Genomic DNA, 27,206 nt, shown 5'->3' with positions numbered 1-27,206 from the left:
AACATTCTTGCAGGAAGGAGTTCCACAAGGGGCTGTACTGAGTGCAACTCTTTTTGCCATTACTAAAGAACTTCCAAATACTGTTGAGGCTTACCTTTATGCTGACGATCTTTCTCTTTCTTGCCATTCTCAGAATGTGAGATCTATTGAATGTCAATTGCAGATATCACTAAATAAAATACAAAAGTGGGCAGTGCTCAATGGTTATCGTCTTTCACAACAGAAAACTGTCGCTATTCATTTTCGCAATCAACGCAAATTACAATCAGATCCCGAACTTCACACATCAGACTTTACCATTCCGATTGGTAACAGCATCAGATTCTTGGGGTTAACCCTTGACAAGAAGTTAAACTTCCTTGAACATATTAAATTCGTATGTAATACCTGTCTCAAAAAGCCCAACATACTAAGAGCTTTATCCACCCTGTCGTAGGGAGAAGATCGTACCTTGTTGCTTCGACTATATAGAGCATTGATTAGATCACGTTTGGATTATGGTGCTCCAGTCTACGATTCTGCCCGAAAGAGTGTACTATGCTGGATGGATCCTATACAACACAGTGCATTATGGATTGCACTTGGAGCCTTCAGGACATCTCCAACTCAGTCTATACATTGAAGCTCACAAACCCCCTTTGCACCTCCGCAGAAAAATGTTACTACTGAAGTATGCAACCAAAATAAAAAGTTGCTGTTTGCATCCTATTCACCCATACCTCTTCAATCCTCAACTAACTAATCTCTACAGAAATAAACCTAATAAAATAAGGCCAGCAGGCCTACAGCTTTTTGAAATATCACAGAGTTGGAAAGTTCCTCTTCACAATAGTCAACAGGTAATGAATTACTTTCATCCACCTTGGACTACCCCTCCTCAACTGAAATTTGATACTTATTTTCTTCGATGGGGTAAGAATCTTCTACCAACTCGCAACCTGAAACAACTCCATGCAAGTCATATTCAGAGCCATGTTGATTTCCTGCCAATATATACCGATGGGTCCAAATCTCAATCAGCCGTTGAAGCAGCAACAGTGTTTCCCTTCACTATTATTTCAGCTTCCCTTCCACCTGAGTATAGCAAGTTTTCTGCAGAACTACATGGAATAAAATTAGCTCTAGTGTAGATTAGTATAGATTCAAAAATTTGAATCTTTACCCATCTTCAAAATATTTAATTTACACACACTCTCTCAACTCAGTTAGAGCAATGCAAAATCCATTCCATACGAATCACCCTGTTTTAAACCAAATCAGGAAGTTGCTCTTGAAAATTGAACAACGTCAATGATTAGTGAACTTTTGTTGGATTCCAGCACATTCAGGGATAAAGGGAAATGAAGTTGCTCTCTGAATCACAGCCTTTTAAAATGCACTACTTGCGTGGTGTTTGTGGAGCAATCATGTACGGGACATGATATTGCCATGGGGAGATGTCTGTGTGTGTGCACGATGTAGGGAGTGTGAGAAAATGAGGCAACAACTCAGCGTTGTTATTGGCCTATATGAGAGCTTGAAGGACAGAGTGGATGCCCTCGAAGGATCTGAATTGAGGAGCCCTGAGAGGGCAGTTGCTCTCTGAATCACTGCCTTTTAAAATGCACTGCTAGCTTGGTGTTTGTGGAGCAATCATGTACGGGACATGATATTGCCACGGGGAGATGTCTGTGTGTGTGCACGATGTAGGGAGTGTGAGAAAATGAGGCAACAACTCAGCGTTGTTATTGGCCTATATGAGAGCTTGAAGGACAGAGTGGATGCCCTCGAAGGATCTAAATTGAGGAGCCCTGAGAGGGCAGTTGCTCTCTGAATGACTGCCTTTTAAAATGCACTGCTTGCCTGGTGTTTGTGGAGCAATCATGTACGGGACATGATATTGCCACGGGGAGATGTCTGTGTGTGTGCACAATGTAGGGAGTGTGAGAAAATGAGGCAACAACTCATCGTTGTTATTGGCCTATATGAGAGCTTGAAGGACAGAGTGGATGCCCTCGAAGGATCTAAATTGAGGAGCCCATCAAGCTCTCAACTGCCTACATCAACGCCAGAGCTTGCACTTGGTCATCACGCAACGCAGCGGCAATTCCCAAGGCAGAATACGCTGGTCCCACAGGAACTAGTAGTTGTTGGTGAGTCTATTGTCAGGGAAATGGGGAACATGCTATGTAAAAAGGAGAGGTGGAACAGGACCAGGGTATGTCTGCCAGGGGCAAAGGTTGATGACATTGAAGAGTGGATATCATCTTTTAAGGGCACAAAAGGTGATATAGTTGTACACGTTGGCACTAATGATATTAAGAGTAGGAGACCGGTGGAATTACTTGACAAGTACAGGTCACTGATGAAAAAAAGCCGTGAATTAGGGTTGAATTTGAAAGTGTCTGCAATTCTGCCCAGACACGATAGGAGGGGGTATATGATGAGAGCCCTGTCAATCAATTCGGCCCTGGAAAGATTGTGCAGGGCTCAAGGGGTAGAATTTTTTTCAGCCTGGTCTGTACTTGTTAACAGGAGACTTCTTCTACAGGGATGGGATACACTTAAATAGAAAGGGTGCAAGAATATTTGCTGATGCTATCAAGGCAGTGTTAGGTGGGTCGGAAAACTGCTAGATTGGGGGGTATACAAGGATTAATAGATTAACAGTAGCCACTGGCAGAGATGAAAGTGATCTTGCACTGCTTCTGTTGGAATGAGCAGCAGCCTGGAAAACAAGCTGGGTATTTCAGAGACTGCTGCGAGTCTTTACGGTACAAGTAAACACATGGGTTGTGTTAGAGTAGCTAAAAATAGGAACAGGTGCAAGCATACTTGCATGTACACCAATGCTAGGAGTTTGGTAAATAAATTTGATGAATTTGAGGTATTGCTCAGAACATCAAAGGCAGATATTGTTGGGATATCAGAGACGTGTTGTCAGATATATGGAATGCAGAACTGGAATTTTGGAAGTACAATGTGTACAGGAAGGATAGACAGGATAGGAAGGGAAGAGGGATTATGCTATTAGTTAAGAAACATATAAAATCCAAGGAAGTGAAGCCAGTCAACATCACTGGACAGTGCAGTGTCGAGTCAGTTTGGTGTGACTTAAGCATCGGGAGATCAAAATTGAGAGTAGGAGTGTTATTGGCCTAATGACTCTGATGAGTATAATAAGAAACTGTACAGGGAAATAGAGTGGGCCAGTAAATCAAAGAGTCTTATAATGTTGGATTTTAATTTCCAAGATATTGACTGAAATTTGTGGGTTGGTCACTCACCCTACGCAAGGCTTTTGTGGATTTATTGGATGATTGTTTTCTACAGCAGCATGTTCAGGAGACAACTAGAGGGAGTAATGCTCTTGATCTGATTATCAGTAGTGATTCTTCATGCATTAAGAATCTCTACAGATAAAGGAACCACTAGGTGGAAGTGATCAGTGTGCTGAAGTTGGATTTACTCAAAGAGGTAACTACCATCAGGGGTAAAGGGAAGGGTTTTTACTTTTGTAAAGGCGACTGCGGTGGTCTGAGACCGTATTTAAATTCTATACGGTAGGACCAACTGATGATGTTACCAACAGCAAATTCAAAATGGGAAGCATTGAAAGAATTTATCTTGGAAGCTACTAGGCTTTACATACCAACTAAGAAATATTGTTCAGGGTTTAGGCCTAAACGGATGTCAGATGAACTAATTAGACATGTGACAGACAAGAAAAATGAATCGGATACATAAAAATTAATGGGTGACATGGAAGCCTACGATAGATATAAGCTGGTCTGTAACCAAGTCACAAAGGAGATTAGGCAGGCAAAGGCAGATTATGAGAAATTCTAAATTCTTGGCAAAACATGCAAAGAAAAACAACAGAGTTATTTCCTTATGAACTCTAGAAGGAAAGGGATGAATCAGATTGGTCCACTGGATATTGATGGGTCAACTGTTGATGATCCTGTTCAGGTGGCTAACAAACTAAATGAGTATTTTGCATCTACATTCACCCATGAGTAGTTACTCAGGGGGGGGAATGCCAGAGGTGAGTTAAACTGGCAGTGAGCTAGATGATTTTGTAATAACTGAGAGGAAAGTGGAGGAGAAATTGTTAAAGATAAACAAAAAAGCACCCGGGGTGGACGGGATCTATCCAGTTATATTAAAGGAGGCAGCAAAGAAGTCAGCAAACCCTTAGCCATAATTATGAGAGCTTCTTTGGACTCAGGGGAAGTACCCATGGCCTGGAGATGTGCAAATGTGACCCCAATTCACAAAGTTGGATCAGAGGGTGGCACAAGTAATTATAGACCTGTTAGTTTAACTTCTGTTCCAGGAAAATTAATGGAGGCACTGGTTAAAGAAGCACTGCAGGATCATCCAGACACGACTTCAGTTATAGCTCGGACACAGCATGGTTTTGTTAAGGGAAAGTCTTCCCTGATCAATTTGATTGGATACTGTGACGTGGTCACAGAGGAACTGAATGCAGGGAATAACTTTGATATCATATATTTGCTTCTTAGAAAGGCTTTTGATACTGTTGCACATGGAAGACTGCTGCACAAATTGGATCAGTATGGCATTTGAGGCAGATTGCTGCTATGGATAAAGGATGGTTGAATAGTAGAAGAGAGAAAGTGCTAATCAGTGGACACTGCTCATCGTGGACTAATGTTATTAGTGGTGTCCCTCAGGGTTCAGTGTTGGATCCATTGTTGTTTTCTGTATTTATAAATGATATTGATGATGGTATTTCAAGCTTAATGTCCAAGTTTGCAGATGATACGAAGGTTGGTAGGGTTGTTAAGGACACTAATGACAGTACACTGCTGCAACAGGATCTAGAAAAGTTGAGCTGATAGGCTGAGAGGTGCCAAATGAAGTTTAATATTGACAAATGTAAAGTTAGTTAGTTATTTGGTTTTTAGGAGCATTAGCAACTGAGGCCATATTGCTCCGGGAATATGCGGTGGTCATTCCCTGACCTCTCTGCATCCTCCGTATTTGGTGGTGACGGGCTCGAACCCCGGTCTAATCAAGAAGCGTGTGCTATGCACTGCTGCTCCTTCCCACCTGGCTACGGAGGTGCCACAAATGTAAAGTACTGCATATGGGAAGCAGTAACCCCATAGTGACGTATCAACTCTGTGGTACTACACTGACAGTGGTAGAGAACGAAAAGGACCTGGGGGTAATTGTGTCTTGTCAACGATGTACAGGAATTTTTCTAGTAGGGATAAGGAGGTGATTATTCCCTTGTATAATCATTGGTTAGGCCACACCTTGAGTACTGTATACAGGTCTTGGAAGCCTCATTTTAAAAAGTATGTAGAGCTGTTGGAACGAGTACAGAGAAGGGCAACAATATTAGTGAATGGAACAAAGAGTTACTCTTACCAAGAAAACTTAAATTTTGCAAATTACAGTGTCTGGAGACTAGGCACCTGCGAGGTGATCTGATTAAGGTGTATAAACCCTTGAATGGTTTGAGCATGCTCATTGCTGATGGGATTCTTCATCTTGCTCAGAAAAATCGGGTGAGAGGGCATAAATTCAAATTGAGGAAAGACAGATGTAGGATAGACGTACAGAAGTTTGCCTTTAGCTATTGGGTAGTTGGTTGGTGGAACAGACTTCCATCCCTTGTTGTGAAAGTTGATAGCGTAAATAAATTTAAGGCTGAGCTGGACAGGTATTTGGAATGAACAGAGGGGTGAAATGAGAGCTGGTTTTTTTTTTTTTGCCTGATGCTGCATAAGCTTGCTTTCTCTGCTAATGCTAAGCACATTACAAATATTGCTTCCTCTGCATCTAAAAAACTTGGTTTTCTCTTTCGCTCTTGGCATAACTTTTCTTCCAAACAACTGTTCACACTGTACAAATTGCAAATCTGCCCTACCATGGAATATTGTTCCCACAACTGGGGGCTGTTCGCTAAAAACCTCTCTGTCTTGTAGATTCCATTCAGAAGAGGACAGTTAGGTTAATTGATGACTCATTTCTAACAAAGTCTCTCCACTCTCTGTCTCATAGACGTACTGTTTCTGTTGCATGCCTTTTTTACAGATATTTTCATGGGCACTGTTATTCTGAATTGGCTTCTTTATAGAATTATTTCCTATTCTCTCTTTCAAAATAGTCCGAACACGTGCCGCCACCAGCCAACATCCATTTATTGTCCAACTTCAAACTCACAGAACCAACTTTTCGTCTTCCTCGTTTATTCATTTAACTGCAGTTTTCCGGAACAACCTTCCTTCATACCTTTTTCCTGAAAATTACAGTCTACAGAAGTTCAAGTCTAATGTCAACAAATATCTCCTTTCATCTTCTCAACCTCCAACCCAAGCATGGTACTGAGTACTATAGGTTCTAATACCTCTCGTGTTTGGGGTTTTCCTAAAAAAAAAAAAAAGTTCCTTGTCAAGTTTTAAGAGCATTGTTGAAAGTTTCATATTTAATAGGAAAATTTTTGAAATCACATGGTATTGCTGAATCTGTTGTCCTTTCTGCTTCAATAAAAATTATTTCAATTATGCAATGAGAAAAGTTCCATTTTTCTATGTAACACAGTCTCACAGGGTATTATAGTTATGGTTGCCAATATAAAATTCAGTTTATTAAATTGTTTGAGAGAAAGTCCTCAATATTTGCAATACGGTTAGATTAAATCCACAGATATTTCAAATCTTGCTTAACTTGTATATGTCAGATACCGCTAAGAGGGAGATATTTTGGAGGATTTTCTGTTTTGCAAAGCTTTGGAAGGGAAAACGGCAGCCGGAAGACTTTTGATGTCATAATTTCTTTCAAACAAATAATCTAATGTTGAAGAACTGCTTTGCGATTTGTATTGATAGTGTGGCTACATTAACAGGATAAAAAAAAAAAAAGCCAAAGTAAAGAAATTTCTCTGAATATAGTTTTTAATCATTGTATTTACATAGGGAAGCATTAGTAGCTATAGAAATGAAAACTGATTTATACAAAGTTTGTAGGTGTGATTAACTTTATTAAAAGTAAAAGCTTAAATAACAGACTGTTCACTATACTTTTTAATGAAATGGATTCCATTTATGAAATGCATCTTTTTATATACAAAAGTGAGGTGGTTGTCCAGTGTTACGATATCTTTTTGACCTCAAACATGAAGTTTTATTCTAAAAGATATTTCTTGGCTATATAAATGCCTAAGAGTATGAAGGGGTTTAATTATGCATGGTTAATGCATGCACATCATTCTTCTACCAAGGTAGTTTTAATCCATCATTTTAATTATATCTCATATTGTGAATACCTTCACAAGGAGTTGCCATGGTATTGCACTACTATGCAATTCCATGGCCAATCATTGTGAAGGGCTTTTTTTTTTATGAAACCCCAAACACGAGAGGTATTAGAACCTATAGTACTTAGTACCGTGCATGGGTTAGAGGTTGAGAAGATGAAAGATGATATTTGCTGACATTTGACTTGAACTTCTGTAGACTGTAATTTTCTGGAAGGTATTCACAATACTTTTGGGCTCTAAATTAGATTATAGGTTCCCAGTGTATGCATCTGCTAGAAATATCGTGCTTTGATGATTTGATCCAGTTCACCCTCAGGCCATCCACATTGCCACTGGAGCATTTAAAACATCTCTTCAGAGTTTGTGTTGAATCAAATGAATTGTCTCTGTCACTTCAACAAAAACAATTGTCATTGAAATATACTTTTAAATTAAAATTCCTGCCACACCACCCTGCATGAACATCCATTTTCTAGCCATGATGGGAAAATCTCTATTGTAACCATCACCCATCCCTTTGGTATTCATGTTCAAGAGCTGCTTAGTAAGCTTAACATCAGGGTAGACAATGTTGCTGAGTCATCAAGGTTACCCCTTCGACCCTGGCATGCATATCCACCATCATACAACCTATCTATTAAAAATTGGGGAAAGGCCAATTCTCATCCTTCTCTCTCTACCTACAATTCTCTAGTGTCCACTGAGCTGCTTACTCTGATTTTATGTAGATCATTACCGATGGCTCAAATTAAGAATCATCTGTGAGATCTGCTGTCATAGTCCCAGATATCAGTCTCTGAGAAGAATGCCCATGCAGCATGAGTTAAATTCTATAGAGAGCCATCATCATCATCAGCCATTTTCAATCCACTGCAGGATGAAGGCCTCTCCAGCAACTTTCCAGTTCCTTCTGTTTTGAGCACTGGCCATCCATTTACTACCCAAAAACACATGAATTTCATCTAGCCATCTCCTCCTTTGTCTTCCAGGTTTTCTTCTAGCTCCTCTTGGGTACCATTCTGTTATTTTTTTTAGTCCATCTGTCATCATGTCTTCGAGCTATGTGTCCTGCCCAAGACCATTTTAGTTCTTTAGTTTTGATAAGAATGTCCTTTACTTGAGTTTGCTGCCTAATCCATGTGTTTCTCTTCTTATCTAACAGTCTAATTCCCAGTATAATTCATTCCATTCTTCGCTGTGTAGTTCTCAGCTTCTCTTCCATTCTTTTGGTGAGTGCCCAGGTTTCACTTCCATAAGTCATGGTGGGGAGTATACATTGATTCATTATTTTACGTTTCAGACAAACTGGGATATTGCTCTTCAGTATGTGACTATATTTCCTGAATGCTATCCATCCAAAATTTATTCTTCTCTTGACTTCCAGCCATTTATCATTATTGCAGCTAATAACTTGTCCCAGATAAGTATATGACTCCACCTTTTCAATTACTGCTCCTTCAATCATTATTTTCCTTTCCGTGGCATACTTGTTCATCATTACTTTTGTTTTAGCCATATTCATCTTTAGTCCAAAATCCTTACTAACTGTGCATAACTCATTAAGATTTTCCTCTAATTCTTTGGGATCGTGACTTATGACTACCATGTCATCTGCAAATCGTAAATGGTTTATGTACTCTCCGTTCACATTGACTCCTTTCTGCGACCATTCTAATCCTCTGAAAGCTTCCTCAAGGGCAGCAGTAAACAGCTTCGGAGATATTGTGTCTCCTTGTCGAACTCCTTTCTCGATTTTAAATTTGCTACTGTCTTTGTCTAGTCTAATAAAGGAGGTAGCACTCTCATATATTTTCTTCAAAATCATAATATATGGGGTATCTATGCCTCGTCTGTCCAGTGCCCGAAACATTGCCTTATGCTGTATGGAGTCAAATGCCTTTTCATAATCCACAAATGCCAGGCATAATGGTGTTTTATATTCATTTGCTTTCTCCATTAGCTGTGATATTACGTGATGGTGATCCATAGTTGAGAATCCTGTCCTAAAGCCCGCTTGCTCTTTCGGTTGATTCTCATCAAGTATTCTTTCTAATCTGTTAGTAATGACCCTTGTGAACAACTTGTAGATGTGGGATAACAAGCTAATTGGTCTATAATTTCCAATTTCTGATTTATCTCCTTTCTTATGCAGCAAAACTATGATTGCATTATTCCACTGTTTAGGCGTCATACCTTTTCTAATGCACTTTGTGAAGAGCCTTGCCAGTTTTTGTGTTATGTCTCTTCCTCCCAATTTTAACAACTCTACAGTAACTTCATCTACCCCTGGGGCTTTCTGATTCTTCATTTTCTTCAATGCATGTTCTACCTCATCAGGAAGAATATCGGGTATGTCGTATGTGTTGCTACTTTGCAATCCATCTTCCCCACTGCTGGTATCATTCCCTCGCTCCTTGTATAATTCTCTATAATAGTCTTCTGCTATTTGAATTATGCCCTCTCTGCTGTTTATAAGTACACCATCGCTATTCTTCAGTTTCAGTATCATTTGTCTTTCTGTATTACTGCTCATGGCTGCTGATTTAAATCCTTTGTTTTCCCTTAATGCTTGTTCTACTTTTCTTGTGTTAAATCTTCTTATGTCCTCTCTGAGTCTCTTTCTAATGGCTTTGCATAACTCAGTATACTCAATTTTCTCCCTGTCAGTGTTTTTCTTGCTCTTCATTTGTCGTCTTCGGTTCATCATGACAAGTGTTTCTTGACTAATTTTTTCTTCTTTGGATTTCTTTTTCCCTATAGGTTTCTTGGGCTTTATCACTTTCAGAAAGTTGTAATATTCCTGTAATATTCCTCGTCGATATCTTGGTCCTGAGCAGTCTGCAGAAGCTCAAACTTGTTCTTAAGTTCCAGTACATACTGCTTTTTCTCCTCCTCTGTTATCTCAAAGACCTTTGTATTATTTACTCGAGTCAGTTTTTTCCTTTCCTACATCTATATCAAGTGTACATCTTACCATTCTGTGATCACTTCCAACATTTACCTTATTCAGGACGGTAACATCATTCACAATATATCTTCTGTTAGTGAGGATGAAGTCGATTTCATTAGTTGTTAATCCATTTGCACTCTCTGTTCACCCTTTTCTTGAAAAAAGTGTTCATTACTGACAGTCCTTGAGATTATGCAAATTCCACAAATCTTTTTATTTCTTTCACCAATTCCAAAATTTCCTATAGTTCCTCTTTCTGCGCTGTTTTGCCTTTTTCCAACCTTAGCATTGAAGTCCCCCATAATAATAGTGTAGTGGGTTTTCTGCTCATCTAAAAGACTCTCAATTTCGGTGTATATTTCTTCAACCTCTTCATCATCATGGCTCGATGTTGGTGCATAAATCATTATAATCTTTAGCTTGTACCTCTTAGAAATCTTGAGTATTAGTCTTGACACCCTTGGTGATGTACTTTTGAATTCCAAAATGTTGTCTTTAAAATCTTTATGGACCAGAAACCGAACTCCACCTTCACTCCTTTCACTGTTTCCATTGGTGTACAGCAGATTTCCACTTGATAAACTTATAAGTGATTCATTTCTTCTTCTTGTTTCAGCCAAACCAATGATATTCCAATTCACATTTTCTAATTCCTTTTCCAGCTCTTAATATCCTGTCTTCACCGATGAGTGATCGTACGTTATAACAGGCCAAGCTCAATTTCCGTGCATGGCAGCCTGGTCGTACCCAGAGATTCTTAGCACCCTCTGCTTCCACTCTGATCCTCTCGCTGCCATAAGAGGGAGAGTGAAAGCTGCTGGGGACTGAGGGCCATTTGTATTGTTGTGCTGTCATATGCTGGAGGGTTTGGTCTTTTCCTCTCCACGCTGACCAGGCGTCTTGAAGAGAGCCTTAGACCACATTAAAATGAGTAATTATTAAAAGTGTATGGTATAGACAAATTTCCTTTGAGTGCATTATACGCTTCATCGATGATGGGATATAATTCTTAACCAGTCCTATCTAAGATTCAGCAGATATGATTTTTTCTTAAAGAAAACATAACAGCTGACTGAGCTCTCTGCATTCAACATATGTTTCTGCTGGATCCCAAGCCACATTGGGATCAGAGGTAATAATCTAGGAGATGCTGCAGTCACATCGGAGCAATCCCAGCCTAGTAGTCACCTTGTCAAGAGTGCAGGCAGGTACCACATAAAATACTGCAGTCCCAGAGGCAACAAAAAAGGTGATCCCAATATGGCAGTCTAGTCTGCGCAGCAATTGTACAGAGGACTCGCCTCATTGGTCATCTTACACATTGTTCCCTGCTTTGGAGTGATGACTGTCCTATGTTTGAGAGCTGCAACACCTTTCTAATCAGTCAATGCTTTTCAGTTGAATGTCCACATTTTAGAAATTAGCTTCCTTTATCTTTTACCACTTTTAGTTATCTGTCTGAGCTCTCTACACTCAGTCAGATACCATCTGCCAACAACCATGTGTCATCTGTTTTTAACTACAGTCGAACTTGGTTATAACAAGCACAAAAATAATGAGATCACAGCTGTAACGAGAAAAAAGCCATAATGATTTTAATTTACATGGATATACCAAACAAATTTTGGTAACTATGCAAACATTCTTCATTGCTTGGGGTCAAAAAAACCCAATTCTTGGAATAGACAAAAATGGCGACTTAACTTTTATAACCATCCATATCACATCGAGATTAGCGGCCAGTTTATGACCCTGTCCTTTCTGGGATGGGGGCTATACAATAGTGCATTGGCGTTCTGCTTGTCACATTTCCCTATTTACATGGTCAAGGATTGACCATGTTTGGGCAGAAATCAGGAAAGATTTCAATGATGAAGACATCTACAACATCGATGAAACAGGACTTTTTATAATTTGACACCTGACATACATTTAAATTCAAAGGGGAAAATGTGTTGGTGGAAAAAAAATCAAAGGCTCGCTTGACTGTGCTTGTATGCACAAATATGATAGGAACTGATAAAAAAAAAAAAAAAAAAAAAGTTTGTTATCGGAAAATTGTTAAAACCTTAGTGTTTCAAAAATGTAAGGAAACTTCTTGTGGATTACACTGCAAACAAGAAGGCTTGGATGACTTCGGATATTTTTTGGCAATAAGTAAATGATTGGAATAAGGATTTATTCAAAAAGAAGAAAAATATCTTATTGTTAGTTGATAACTGTCCTGCACATCCTCAGATTCAAAATTTGTCCAACATTAAGCTAGTGTTTCTGCCTCCCAGTGCAACATCAATTTTACAACCAGTGGACATAGGTGTAATAAAGAGTTTGAAAGGATTTTATAAAAGTTCTAGATCTGATCAGTCAAAGAGAACAGAAACTTACCAAGTCTATATCGATATTGGATGCTATAAATTTATTGAATGATGCATGGAACAACGTTACTTCAACAACCATACGGAATTGCTTCAAGAAATCAAAATTAAATTCAAATGAAATTCAATTGTGGATGAAGAAGATGAAAACGAAGAAAACAACTTACCATTATCTGAATGGTTGCTACGTAGCGACAATATAGATTTTAATACAAATAACATCGATGAATTTGCGCAAGTCGATGACAACTTATTAACTAGTGGTCTTCCTACAGAGAGTGACATTGTAGATGCTTTGCCCAACAAAGACTATAACAGCGATGATTGTGATGATGATATGATGAAAATTGAAAGCAAATCAAAATCAGTGCTGATTATCTCACAAGCTCAAGGTTCAATGGACACATTAATCATTTTTTTGAAGGAACTGAAGCAATTAATGAGACTTAACGCATTGAGTGTTTTAAGGGGAAGCTTAAGAAATATTAAAGTGAAATCTTTAAAACAAACATCAATTTTAAGATACATAATTCTTCTTTATTAAGATAATTCTTTAAGATACATAGTTCTCTAATTGAAATCGTGTTTATTATTAAATAGTATTGTTTTTAATTACAGAGAAATAAATTGTGTTTAATATTAAGTGTATTGTAGTTTATACAAGCATATTAATACAAATAATATGTAGGTATAGACTTATATTTTATTTATTTTTTCTCTCTAATACAGTAGACTCTTGATTTACCGGGATCGGTTAACCAGGACACCTAAAGACTCCAAATTTAAAAAAATCAACCAGAAATCATAAAATTCAATTAATAACTAGAATAGATATAAACAGATGTTTTGCAAGTCATAAATAGGCGACAAGAAGTGGTGTTAAGTCATCATTGGGAGATTAGGGTGCCTATTATCTTGCATTGCAACCCCCACTGTCTTCACACCCGCCACTCAGAAAAAAAGAGGCTAACAGGTCTGTAATTACTTGTGTTGCCCCTTGATCGTCCTTTGTGAATTAGGGAATTATCTAGCGACACAGAAGACTAGTTTATAGTGGCTGTGAACTAGTCTGCAGTCAAGTCACAGAAGAGGTTAGTATCTGACGAGAAGGCTCTGACAAAGAATGCAAAGATAAGCAGGAATCACTTCTTTATATATTGTAAATGCTAGAAGGAAGGGGATGAATTTCATTGGTTCTCTATATATGAATGGTTTAACTGTTGATAATCTGCTCATGTCACTGACAAACTAAATAGGTATTTTGCATCTACATTCACACAAGGTGAATTTTTTTTTTTTTTTTTTTTTTATAAAAAAAAAAATTCCTCTTGATTTAAAGAGGAATTTAAAAATTCCTCATATTGTAATTTTTTGTCAACTGTCACACGGTGACCTGCCATTGAGCCCATACAATGAGCTGCACCCTTCACTCATCCAAACATCCACCTTGCATAATCCTTTACATTTCTATCACTGGGAGATGGTTTGACTTGCTTGACACCATTCTTTGTACACCTTAACCACAGGGGGTCATGAGCATCTGACAAGGCATGGCATTTCCAGTATGGAAGCACCTGATGCACGAGCTCCCACAATTACTCCGTAATATCTTTACTATGTCCCATAACTCCTACTTTATCACTTTGATTTGCACAACTAAGTGCAAATTGCCACTTCTCTGACATGCAAAGCTGTTCAGCTTTTTATGTTGCTAGCTATGCAGCACAGTCTATTACAGATGGAGTGGTCACAGTTCATTGATCACTGAATATATTTTATACAGCCATCATCTGAAGAGATGAATCTGATATATGCTTAAATTTGTCTTTGAGCTGTACATAAGTGGAACGTTTAGTCTTCAGTGTGGGAGCAGAAAGTCCATGTCTGAAATCAAAAGCAGGTAAAGTGTGAAAATTTTGATTTGATTTCAACTACTGTGTTGAATTACTCCTGCAGTTGTGAAGTAAATGTAACAGCTGCATCAACACAATTGCCCGTCTTGTACATATGGACAGAGAGCCCAACTTTGTAATAAAGTCTGAGCTGTAAACTATTGTTGTTATGTTCTTAATAATATTCTTTATTCTAGCAATGTAGTGTATTTAAGCATTTAATGTGTTTAAGTTGTATATACTGTCTTAAACAGCTGAATATCAGCTGCTTGTGATTAACTTCAGAGAATGATCTGTAATGTATCAACATTTTTAGTGAGTCAGATCTCTGCCAGGAAGAGGGTGATATTATCGAATGCAATTATACGCTAGAATCTGAAGCTGATTTTCCATCACTTTCAAAAGTAGCTAATGTTGTAAGTATATTTTTACATTAATAAACTTTTCTTTATACAGCCAGGCCTCGCATAATGAGAGTTCAATTAATGCATTTTTCAGTTACTGCTATTTGAAAAAATTATACCACTTTTTGATTTACATGATGCAGATTTCCAGTTAATGCGATCTTTTTTTTATGTAATAGTTGAAAAAGATTTGAATCATATGCTAAGCTTACCTCGCGTCGGACAGGTAATAAACAAATCTTTGCTCACTGCCCACCTCAGTGTGTTCCATCAATCATCGGAAGCAGACACATTACTTGTTTGTCTTCCACTAATAAAGTCGCATGCAGACGCATTTAAAAATTGGAATTTTTAAATGCAAGAAAAATTGGAATTTTTAAATGCAAGAAAAATTTTAATTTTTAAATGAGCCAGATGAAAATGTTACTGCAAAGGAGATACTGGTAAAAGAACTAATGAAATCTTTTGTATCTCAGAGGACCTCAAACCTTATCACATATCAAAATACCAAATCTAGGATACAAAATATCTGAATATTGTAGAGAACCTCAAACAAAAGGTTTGAGATTTTTCTCTGCAATATTTATTTTGCCAGGGTCTAGAGAAGATTGTTGTCAGCTATTGGAAATTGATTGATGAAAAAAAGAAAGCCAACACTGTTCAAATATTTCTGTAACAAATAGTTTCTTCATTGTGTATTTTATGCAATAAACATTTAATTCTATAATTATTTTCATTATCTTTTACATGGCATACAGTTAAAAAGTTGTTTAAAAGATATTTTTAAAATTCTTTATGGACATTCCTTGAAGGTCACAGACCAATTATAATTTTTCCTATTGGTTATCATATTTGATTAATGCATTTCTGTTTTGCACGATGCTTTCATGGGAAGAATTAATCGCATTAATCGAGGCCAGCCTGTACTTTGGAATGACTGCGGATTAGAATAGTGAAATCTATTATTTTATAGAGGTGGCATGTATAATCATATGCTGTTGTGTACATATAGATTCACTGATGCCAAACTGAAGGTTTGACACTTTCATTTTAGTTCCCCACTATCTGGACAAGAAAAGCTTCAGATGAAACTGAATAAAATTCATCTAGAATAGTTCGTGATTTGTAAAGTGTTAACTTGTAACCAGTCATATTTGTGTGTTTTTTTTTTTTTTTTTTTTTAGATTTACATGTGCACTGAAAAAAATTACCTCTTAAAAATGCAAATTTAAATAAAAGGTTCTTTAAATATGCAGGTGTCTGGTTACTTTTGGCTATATGCTTTGTATGTGTGTGCATAATCACAATTCTCATTTAACATATGAATTTTCTGTTTTGGTTTCATCATAAAGTTAATTTTTTTAACCAGTCATTAAATATTGCTTGTACCATCTATTTGCACTGGTTTTGTTGCACTATAGAATAAAAAATTATTGATGCTTTTTTAATGCAGCATATGATGGGTTTCCAATTTTTTTTTTTTTTTTTTTTTTTTTTTCAGTGAAATTAAACTTATGTTGAGAGTCGAAAGATGTAACAGTCATAAAATATAAACATGAAACTAATAGTCTCTTCCATTTTCCAGTTTGGAAAACCATTAAGAGCTACAAGAATTCAAACTAGTACATACTCATATATTAACACTGCTTTGGTGTGGTGTATTAAACTCCACTTCATATTTTAATTAAATCACTTTTAATACACAAATAATTAATTATATATATGCTATGTATATGCTAATTATATATTAATTATATATATATACACAAATAATTAATTATATATATGTTAATTATATATATGAACATTTAAAGCCATATATATATATATATATGGCTTTAAATGTTCTTTGTCTACCTTCATCTTCTTATTTGAAGTTTTCTTCTGTACCAGTTGAATGAGGACTTACTTCAACATTATTTTCACTTGAGCCACTGAATTTTATTATATTTTCATTTTATTCATATGTTGTTGCAACTTATTCAGCTTCAGTAAAGTTTTCTGAAAATTTCAATTTTTTGTAATTTATGATTAATTGGAAGAATGCAATTCATTATGCGCAGAACATAAACCTATTTAAGTAAAATAAATTACATTCCTAAATGTTTTTGAAGTATATTTGAAGTATAATAAACTTATACATCAAATTTACATGCTTTATGCAGCAGGGGACATGACACGCCCAAAGACTTATTTTATTATGCAAAATCACCACTAGCTAATGTACAACTGAAAAGCATTGTAAGACTCATATTGAGAAGGTACTCTCTTTCTCAGATTCTAAAATATTGTCATTTATTAGTAAAAGAATAAGAGAAGTTTACCTCAATATATGTAGAACACTTCCATATGATTCTCTCCAGAAATTAAAATGAATAAAACATTAACACCAAAATGATTACAGTAAATAAATAAATTGAAAACAATTAGAAAATAATTTTAAGAAGTTTAATGTAAAATTTAAAAAAACGATTTTCCTTCCTGAAGGTGACAGGCTTTTCATCCACATGTCGTGATCACAGGAATGAAAATTACCGAGTATGTGTGAGCATGAATCTTAAATAGAGGCCCCAAGTGCCAAACGATAGTGTCTAAGTGAATTTTCTTGAGCGATATATATATAGTGTGATTTTCCCAGTGATCACGTTCTGTTTTATTTCTAGTTCCTTTCGTACCCTCAGTTCATTAAATGGTTCTCTACTTAACAGACTTTGAACAAGAACTCGGAAAGGAAAATTACCTTTCTTTTCTTAGTATATTTATAAATCTATTCACTAACAAACTAACTGCTCCTGCCTCCATGTGGCAGGGCCAATAACCTGGAGGAAAAGTTATCCTCCAGGGCAAAAATGAGCAATGATGGATATAAATTACTGTCCACCTCTAGAGCCTTCAAGGCCAGAGACATCACCCGATAATGACCTGAACCAACCTAAAAGGCTTCAAAGAGAAGCACAGTGCCATGACTTGCCAAATTTTTTGATAATACGCTCCCTATCCACCCAGCCTGTGGCCAAGTTATCACCATTTCTAATTCAAAGATATCTGGAATCCATCGTCAGATTACCATAAATGGTGAAACAACTGCAATTGGGAGACCTCCTGATGGAAACAGCTTCCTCAACAAAGACTTTTGGTGGGCTGCCAGTATCTGTCACCCCCCACAACGCCTTAAATTTATCTAAAAGCGTTATCACAGAGTGGGGACCTACTTACAATCTCTGAGGAAGAATTAGTTCAAGAACTCCCAGGGGCTCACATCTGGTGAGTATGGGCTTGGCACACCCAGGGTCCTGAGCTGGGTATCATCATTCTCTTTCTTGATGATTCCCTTCTACTTCTCTCTCTCTCTCTCGGGGTAATTGAGAAATTTTTATTTATTATTTTTTTTTTGGCTGGTGCAGCATTAGCATCAGGCTTCCTTCCTTACAACATCAGAAAGCATTAATGATGAAATAATTAAAAATTTCCTCTAATTGTGCACTTTTCAAGTCCCATATAAAAGCATACACTGATTCTCACATTCGAGAAGTACCAAAACCAGGAAAAGATCCCACCCTGGTTCAAAATTATAGGCTCATATCTTTCATCAGCTGTGTGGGTAAAATTTTTGAAAGGATGATGTATTCAAGGCTCACTTACATCCTGGAGCCACAGAATCTCCTGCCAGATCATCAGTATGGCTTTCGAAAAAAACAGATCAACCCTAGATGTGCTCATCAAGGCCTAATCTCATATCCGCAATGCTTTTGTCAGGAAACAACATCTAGTCATGGTCAACTTAGATCTTGAAAGGGAAATTTGACACTATCTAACATCATGGTATTCTCGTGGATCTGTACCATCTGGGATTTATTATTATTATTATTAGCTATATGGTGCAAGGAAGCCTGGGGGTTATGCAAAAAGAAAAAAAAAAAAAAATTCTGAATTACCCTGAGAGAGAGAGAGAGAGAGAGTCAGAAGTAGAAGGGAATCACCAATAAAGAGAAGAATGATGATATCCAGCTGAGGACCCTGGGTGTGCAAAGCTCATACTCACCAGATGTGAGCTCTGCATTTAGGGGCCATTTGCCTGAAATAATTAAAAATTTCCTCTAATTGTGCACTTTTCAAGTCCCATATAAAAGCATACACTGATTCTCACATTCGAGAAGGAGTCCCGCAGGGTTCAATTCTTAGTTCAACACTTTTTCCAGTTAGAGTTAGCAGCATGACACATGATATCAAAGTATCAACACCATTGAACTTCAACTCCAACTTGCCATAACAAAAATTGAATTGTGGACTTTAAGGAATGGGAATGGTTATTGACTATCAGAAAAGAAATGCACTGCCACCTACTTTTGCAAGCGTTGGGCTATCCCACTTGCTACTTACGTCAGATTTCTTGGTCTGATATTAGACAGCAAGCTTAATTTCCAAACTCACATCACTCAATTAAGAAATGTTTGTCTAAAGCATATGAACATACTTCAGTCAGTCTCGTCCATGTCTTGAGGAGCTGATCGATATACTTTACTTCACCTTTACAGAACTTGAATCCGTTCATGCTTAGATTATGGTTGTCTAGTATATGACTCTGCCAGAACCACTACTTTGAAACATCTAAATATCATCCAGCACAGTGCTCTGAGGACTGCATTGGGTGCTTTCAGGACTTCCCCAATCCAAAGTCTTTATATCGAAGTGCATGATCCTCCATTACATCTTTGTAGGAAAACATTACTGCCCCAATACGCTGCTAAAATCCGGTCTTCCATTGCACCCAGTTGCAAGTATCTTTACAATACTCGGTGGATTTTGCTCTATGAGAGAAAACCAAATGAAAATAGACCTGCTTCACTCGGGATTAAAGAGCTTGTTCATAATTGGAATATTGATTTAAGCGATATTTTTCAGGACAACTGCTCCTGTTCCACCTTCGACATACATTTCTGCCTCTTACGATGTTCATTTTCTTAATTGGGGGAAAATGTCATACCACAATATCAGGCTCAATACCACCTTGCAATATCAGGCAGTTGTACTCTGAATTCCCGTGCCTGTAAAATCTATACTGACGGATCGAAAACTGCCAGTATGGTAGGTTCTTCTGCAGTTTTCCCTTCTGCTACAGCCTCACTACCATTAGCCTGCTGCATCTTCACTGCTGAATTATATGCTATCAAGTTAGCACTTGATAAAATTATTGAGCCATCCATCTCACCTGCCATAATATACAGAGACTAAACATCCTCAACCCTTTCTCTCAGAACATTCTTGGGTTCCTTACAGCGACTATAAGCCTATCATTCTCAAAGCATGCTACAAGAACTGGTCACAGGTCTGGAAAAGTAACACCAACAATAAACTTTACTAGATAAAACAAAATCCAAAGTTGTAGCTCTCTAGATTCCAGCTAAACAGAAGAGAGGAAAAGTATTGGCAAGGCTCAGAATTGGACACACTCATCATACACATCACTTCCTACTATTGGGAGAAAACCCACCTCAGTGTTCATCCTGCCAGATGCAACTTACGGTCCGTCATTTTCTGGTTGATTGTCCGTTACATTCAACCACCCGCTCTAACACTTTTCAGTCTGTCTCCACATTGAACATCTGTTATGATTTATCTCACTTCATAGGAAATGAAGCAAACATAGAAGAACTTTTTATGTACCTAAAACATATTGAACTGTACAGGAGCATATAATTTAACATCTGTAGATATATGTTGCCTGTAAATAAACAATTTACAAACACAATTTGGCCTCAGCAGCCTTTGTGTCGTTAAGCCCTATACCAACAAAAAAACTTAAAAATAGAGATTATTAGTCTTCGCACATGTGCATAAAAGACCATGAATCGGAGATTAGATATGGCCAGCGAATGTTAACATCTCTTGTAAAGAGCTATACATTTTATCAATTTTTAGCAGATAAATATAATTTTTCAGAATATTAATCTATTGTTATGATTGTTTTATTGTATTGTAACAAATTTATGATTTTATAAACTTTTTCTTGTAGGTAGAGATTGGTAATGGAATAATTAGGCTTGGAGAAAATTCAAAGCTGGTAGTAAGTAAGGTTATAATAATTTAATTCAAAAATTTTCATACATCCTGCATGAAAATTTTGATTGTGGGAGGGGAAGATAATGAGAAGTGCAGGTCAGCTTATTTCTACATTACATATTTTTTCTTGGATTTTAGTCTCTAAATAAAATTTTGTCAGTAAATTACAGACAGTATTAAAGTAGTTATATTAGAAAGCTGCCAATTTTTTCATGATTGTGAATTTAATTAAATTTGATGTTATCCATGACATTACTTCACACTTGCTAAATTTGAAAATGATGTGTGTGAGAGAAAGTGTATATTCTTTACACTTTGAAAATAATAGCTGGTCTTTAAAACACGATTCCAAAGATGGAGTTTTAAATGCCACACAACAGTGTGGTTTCTGTATGTCGGTCAGTGACCTCAGCTGGAGTTGAACAGTAATATAAACAAAAAAAGTGAATAGTTTAAAGCCAGACTTACGCTACATAAATATTCCATTGGTTTACCCATGGCGCCTCCGTAGCCAGGTGGGCAGGAGCAGCAGTGTGTAGCACATGCTTCTTGATTAGACCAGGGTTCAAGCCCGTGAGCCACCGAATATGGAGAATGCGGAAAGGTTAGGGAATGACCACCGCATATCCCCAGAGCAATATGGCCTTAGTTGCTAATGCTCCTAAAAACCAAATGACAACAACAACAGTTTACCCATATTCTGACAGGACATGCATGCTCACTAGAAGTCTATTTCATGAGTTTACATAAAAGATGTCTTTGCAAGCCTTGTCTATACTCTATCAGGAGGCACATACACACCAAGCATTTGTTTGCTGTAATTACAGGACACTGCCCTCATATATATTTCTAATGGTGAGTTTGTTTGTTTGTTTGTTTTTTTTTTTTTACCTTTTTTTTATAGCTAATATAACTGGCATAGCAGTTTTATTAGCTATAAAAAAAAAAGATAAGAAATTATAAATATGGATGATGCTGTGGAATCTATTTAAATTAAAAAAAAAAAACAAATAAAAGATTTTTATTGTTATTTAATAACAGGAAACTTACACCATTTTTCATATCAGTAAAAAAAAAAAAAAAAAAAAAATTGGCAGTTTGTAAATTGTATTGTAAAGAAGGATTTTATGTACCATTAGTACATTGTCTTCTGCTAAACAAAACCCTGCACTTCATATTCAGACACATTAGAAAAATTATAAAACTGATGCAGTGAAATTGATATGATATTGAATCATACAAAAAATGGTAGAGGATTATGGATTATGAAGGGACAATTCATGCAGGAGTTAATGTTATGTGTAATAGTAAGTATGACTTTCTTTTTGGGTCTCTGTAACTATGTGGGAGTCCAGAATCCTCTGTTGTCTTGTGCTGTCATTTTAGCTTTGAGAATAAATGATGATTTCATAAAATGCTGACTGTGTGATATCGAAGCTGGAAATTGAAACCAATACAGAGATACATTTGTATCTGTGAAACCAATCACAGATACAAATACAGGAAAAACAAGAGGATGAAATGGAAGATGATCATATAGAAAACAGAATTAACATGCCTACCTGTCAGGAAGCTTGGATGGCAGTAGATGTACTGCATAGATTTACCAGAGGACTTCCAAGTACAACGGAAAAAAATTTCTCTGCAATAGGGAGTCCGAGTAGTGTGTATGCGAGGAGCATTGTCGAGGCCACATTATGTCAAGGATCTGGATATATTCTTACCACATGTACGCCATATCCAAAAATTTCATTACTTCATACAGCATGTCCCACCCACTTTTTCTTACTATTGAATACACCATCAATTGTCAAAATAATAGAGCAAGTTTATCTGCGAAAAGATCTAAACCTCCCAAGGACTTCCTAATTCATTTCACAAATATACGTGGTCTCAATTCCAATCTCAACGATGTCCATTTCCACTTGCAGTCTTCCAAACCCCTTGTACTTTTTCTGACTAAATCTCAGTTATCAGTTGATTCAACTACTGCTCATCTCAGATGTCCAAATTATTTGCTGTATGATTCCTTTCGCCTCAAAGGTGGTACTTGTGCATATGTCCGTTCTGATATTCCCTGTCAGAGACTTGGCAATTTGGAATCTCCTCTCTTTGATCTTCTCTGGCTTAAAATCTCTCTACCTCATTGTGTCAAATTCATCTGTTGTCTCTACCGTTCTCCCAACTCCACTAATCACTTGGAGCTCTTTGATTTCCTCTCTTTGCAACTTGACTTTCTCCAGTCCAACTTTCCTAACAGTGAGGTAATTTTCCTTGGTGATTTTAACGTTCACAACTCCAGCTGGCTTCCGTTTTCTAGTTACACCGACCCAGCAGGTCGAGATGCTGAGGCTTTTGCAATTACTAATGACCTAGCACAGATTGTTCATTTACCTACAAGAATACCGGACAATCCTAATCATACAGCCAATACGCTTGATCTTTTTCTCACAAACAACCCTTCTAAGTACAAGGTCGAAGTGAGAGGTCCTTTAGGCACTTCAGATCACAACTTGGTGATTGTCTCTTCTCCAATGGAACCTTTATCTCATAGCTATTCCCAACCTCGTATTGTTTGGCATTACAAGAATGCAAAATGGGATGACCTGCGAGACTTTTCTTCTTTTCCTTGGTCTGATTACTGTTTCAAAACTTCTGATATCAACGTTTGCTCAGATCGTGTCAGTGAAATTATTCTTGCAGGAATGGAATCCTTTATCCCACACTCCACTTTAAAATCTCGTCCTTTATCTAAACCTTGGTTCTCCAACAAATGTGCTAAGGCTGTCCAAGAGAAGAATGTTGCATATCATAACTGGCTTGTTTCTAATTCTTCTGTTTCATTTTCTGCCTACACCAAAGCTCGCAACAATTGTAAAGCAGTTATTAATCAATCCAAACTAGATTTTGAACAGGCTAAGAGTAGAAAACTTGCTTCTTGCCCTAATGGTAGCCGAGCATTCTGGTCTCTTGCCAAAGCTATTGGCCGCAACTTTTGCCCATCTCTACTCCCACCTCTGTCCAAACCAGATGGTTCTGTTGTCACTTCAGCCAAGGATAAAGCTGACCTGCTAGCATCCCATTTTTCTTCCAGCTCATGTATTAATGATCTTGGTAAAACACCTCCCACCATTCCTAACACGCTCCATTCAATGCGTTATGTGGTCTTCCGTCAAAAGGATATCAGAAGGATTTTGATGAATCTTGATGCTAAGAAAGCTCCAGGTCCTGATGGTATTTCTCCACTTGTTCTCAAAACCTGTGCCCCCGAACTTACTCCTATTCTTTGCTGCCTTTTTTCACTTTCTTATTCCAAAGGTGTTTTTCCTTCTGCTTGGAAATTTGCTCATATCCAGCCAGTTCCTAAAAAGGGTGACAAATCCCTCCCATCCAATTATCATCCTATTGCAATTACTTCTACTCTTTCTAAAGTAATGGAGAAATCAATTAACCGGCAACTCTTAAACTACCTAGAAACCTTCCGTCTGATCAACGATCGCCAGTATGGATTCCGTCAGTGTCGATCCACTGGTGATATTCTGGCTTATGTTACCCATTTATGGACTAATTCAATGGAAAGGTTCGGTGAAACACAAGTAGTTGCTCTTGACATCTCAAAGGCTTTTGATCGTGTTTGGCATAAAGGTCTTCTAAACAAACTTCCATCTTATGGTTTGCCAACTGTTTTTAGTAATTGGTTATCCAGTTTTCTCTCTGATCGCTCACTGAGGGTGATGGTAGATGGCTCTCTGTCTTCTAACTTCTCCACTAATGCCGGTGTCCCCCAAGGTTCAGTTCTTTCCCCCACTCTTTTCCTTTTGTATATCAATGACCTTCTTCCATTGACTGGAAATCCTATACATAGTTTTGCCGATGATAGCACATTGCATTCAACTTTCCATTTTGAGAAACCTTGTCCTGCTCAATCAGCTTCAAGTTCTCGAAAATCTGCTGCCAATTCCTTAAATGCCGATCTTCAGGTAATTCTCCAGTGGGGCAAAGACAACTTAGTTGATTTCAACCCTTCTAAAACTTAGTCTTGTCTTATATCTCGCAAAAAGGATTCTTCTGCTCCTATGCTTATCTTTAATGACACTCCGATTTCTAGACAAAATGATATATCTCTTTTGGGGATTACCCTGACTTCTAATCTCTCTTGACACAAGCAGATTACAAATATTGCTTCCTGTGCATCTAAAGAACTTGGTTTTCTCTTTTGCTCTTGGCGTTACTTTTCTTCCAAACAGCTGCTCACTCTGTATAAATCGCAAATCCGCCCTGCCATGGAATATTGTTCCCACATCTGGGGTGGTGTCCCCAAAACCTCTCTCAGGCTTCTTGATTCCATTCAGAAGAGGGCAGTTAGGTTAATTAATGATTCATCTCTAACAGAGTCTCTCCACTCGCTTTCTCATAGACGTACTGTTTCTGCTGCATGCCTCTTCTACAGATACAGGCATACCTCGGTTAACGTTACCTCTGATAACGAAGCCTCGATATGACGAAGTCCGCAATTTCAAGCCCCATTTAACATAAAAAAAATATTCCAATTTAAGACCAACGCCCGACAATCATTCGATTGGTGACTGATGGCGACTCGTTACGTATTCCCGAGTGCTCCCGAGCTGCGGGCGTGTCTGTTATAACAGTTTTGCGCGTCAATCGCATAATTTAGTTGTTGTTTACATGATTGACGTTGTTTCAGTGTGGCGCATTGCAATAATCGACGTAGGTTCTTTGTAGCATTACATAACGTAGATTTTGTAAATTTTAATAGAAATATTTTTGTTTTAGTTAATTAAAATGTCAGAATCAAAGAAAAGAAAAGCAATTTCTTTGGAAACTAAACTAAATATCGTATGACGTGTTGAAAGCGGCGAAAGAAAATCCGATGTGGCACATTCTTTAGGATTAGCGCAATCAACTTTAACAACCATACTAAGTCAATCAGAAAAAATAAAACAGTCTGCTCAGAATTGTACAGATGTTACAGCGGCAAAATTAACTCGCTTAAGGAATCCAATTTTAGAAAAAATGGAGAAAATGTTAAGTTTGTGGATAGATGATATGTCACAACGTCATATGCCTTTAAGTCAAATGGTGATTCAAGAAAAAGCATTATTTTTGTTTAATCACCTGAAATCTAAACAAACTGAAGAAATTACGGAAACCTTTAGGGCTTCTCGTGGTTGGTTCGAGAAATTTAAAAAAACGGGCCAGGATTCATAGTGTAAAATTAACAGGAGAAGCTGCAAATAAGTTTCCAGAAAAACTAAAGGAAATAATTGAACGTGAAAATTTTCCACCAAATTTGGTGTTCAATGTTGACGAAAGCGGTTTGTTCTGGAAACGGCTACCAACAAAAAGCTTCATTTCTATTGAAGAAAAATCAGCTGCTGGGTTCAAAGCAGCCAAAGACCGTTTAACGTTACTCTTTGGATCAAATGCCTCTGGCGATTATAAATTAAAATTGTTATTAGTTTACCATTCAGAAAATCCGAGGGCGTTAAAAGGTAACATAAAAATGAATTTACCTGTAATATGGAAAGCAAATAGAAAAGCGTGGGTTACCAAGGAGTTATTTACTGATTGGTTTGTTAACCACTTTTGTCCTGGAGTAAAACGGTATTGTCAAAAAAAAACAACTTTGAAGAAAAAGCTCTTTTGTTGTTAGACAATGCTCCGGGACATCCTACTGATCTTAACACGTTGGACACATGCATTCCTGTCAAAGTTGTGTTTCTTCCAGCAAACACAACTTTCCTGATTCAACCATTGGATCAGGGAGTAATAGCATCATTTAAAGCTTATTATCTGCGTCGAATTTTAAGCAATTTACCTGAACTAGAGGATAAAGAGGAAATGACAGTTAAAACTTTTTGGAAAAACTACACCATTAAAAACGCAATTGAAAACATTGATAGTTCTTGGAAAGAAGTCACTAAGAAATGCTTAAATGGAGTTTGGCGCAAAATATGGCCAGAAGTTGTACTAGAAAAAGAAAATAACATCCAAGAAATTAGAAATGAAGTTATCCAGATGGCTCAATCAATAGGTTTCGAAAATGTCGATGAAGAGGATGTTAGAAATTTATTGAATGCAGAAGATGATGGTTTTTCAGTGGAAGATTTAGAAAACCTTGTTAGCAACGAAGACAAAGATAATGAAGACGAAGTTAAAGAAGTTCCTGCCGAAAAAGTGTTAACAACCAAAGATTTAAAAAGGTGCTTAAATGACATTGAAAACGTT

The 27,206-nt window shown here is 37.2% G+C and overlaps 1 protein-coding gene across 2 annotated transcripts in view; it reads left to right on the top strand.

Moving 5' to 3' along the window:
- LOC150078439 (uncharacterized) overlaps positions 1-27,206 on the top strand; it is a 308,908-nt gene that overhangs the window by 256,768 nt on the left and 24,934 nt on the right. The window contains exons 12-13 of one of the 2 annotated variants that reach the window (XM_090384725.1): positions 14,810-14,909; positions 20,911-20,961. In XM_090384725.1, coding sequence (XP_090240851.1) covers positions 14,810-14,909; positions 20,911-20,961 — 151 coding nt within the window. Of the gene's footprint in view, positions 1-14,809; positions 14,910-20,910; positions 20,971-27,206 lie in introns of both variants that reach the window. The other variant, XM_090384724.1, reaches the window with a different exon arrangement.

Source organism: Mastigoproctus giganteus, chromosome 11 (assembly GCF_048544385.1).
Source record: "Mastigoproctus giganteus isolate SK-2022 chromosome 11, ASM4854438v1, whole genome shotgun sequence".
Classification (NCBI taxonomy): domain Eukaryota; kingdom Metazoa; phylum Arthropoda; class Arachnida; order Uropygi; family Thelyphonidae; genus Mastigoproctus; species Mastigoproctus giganteus.
The sequence above is the reverse complement of the archived record's forward strand: the minus strand, read 5'-3'. Positions and strand labels throughout refer to the sequence as shown.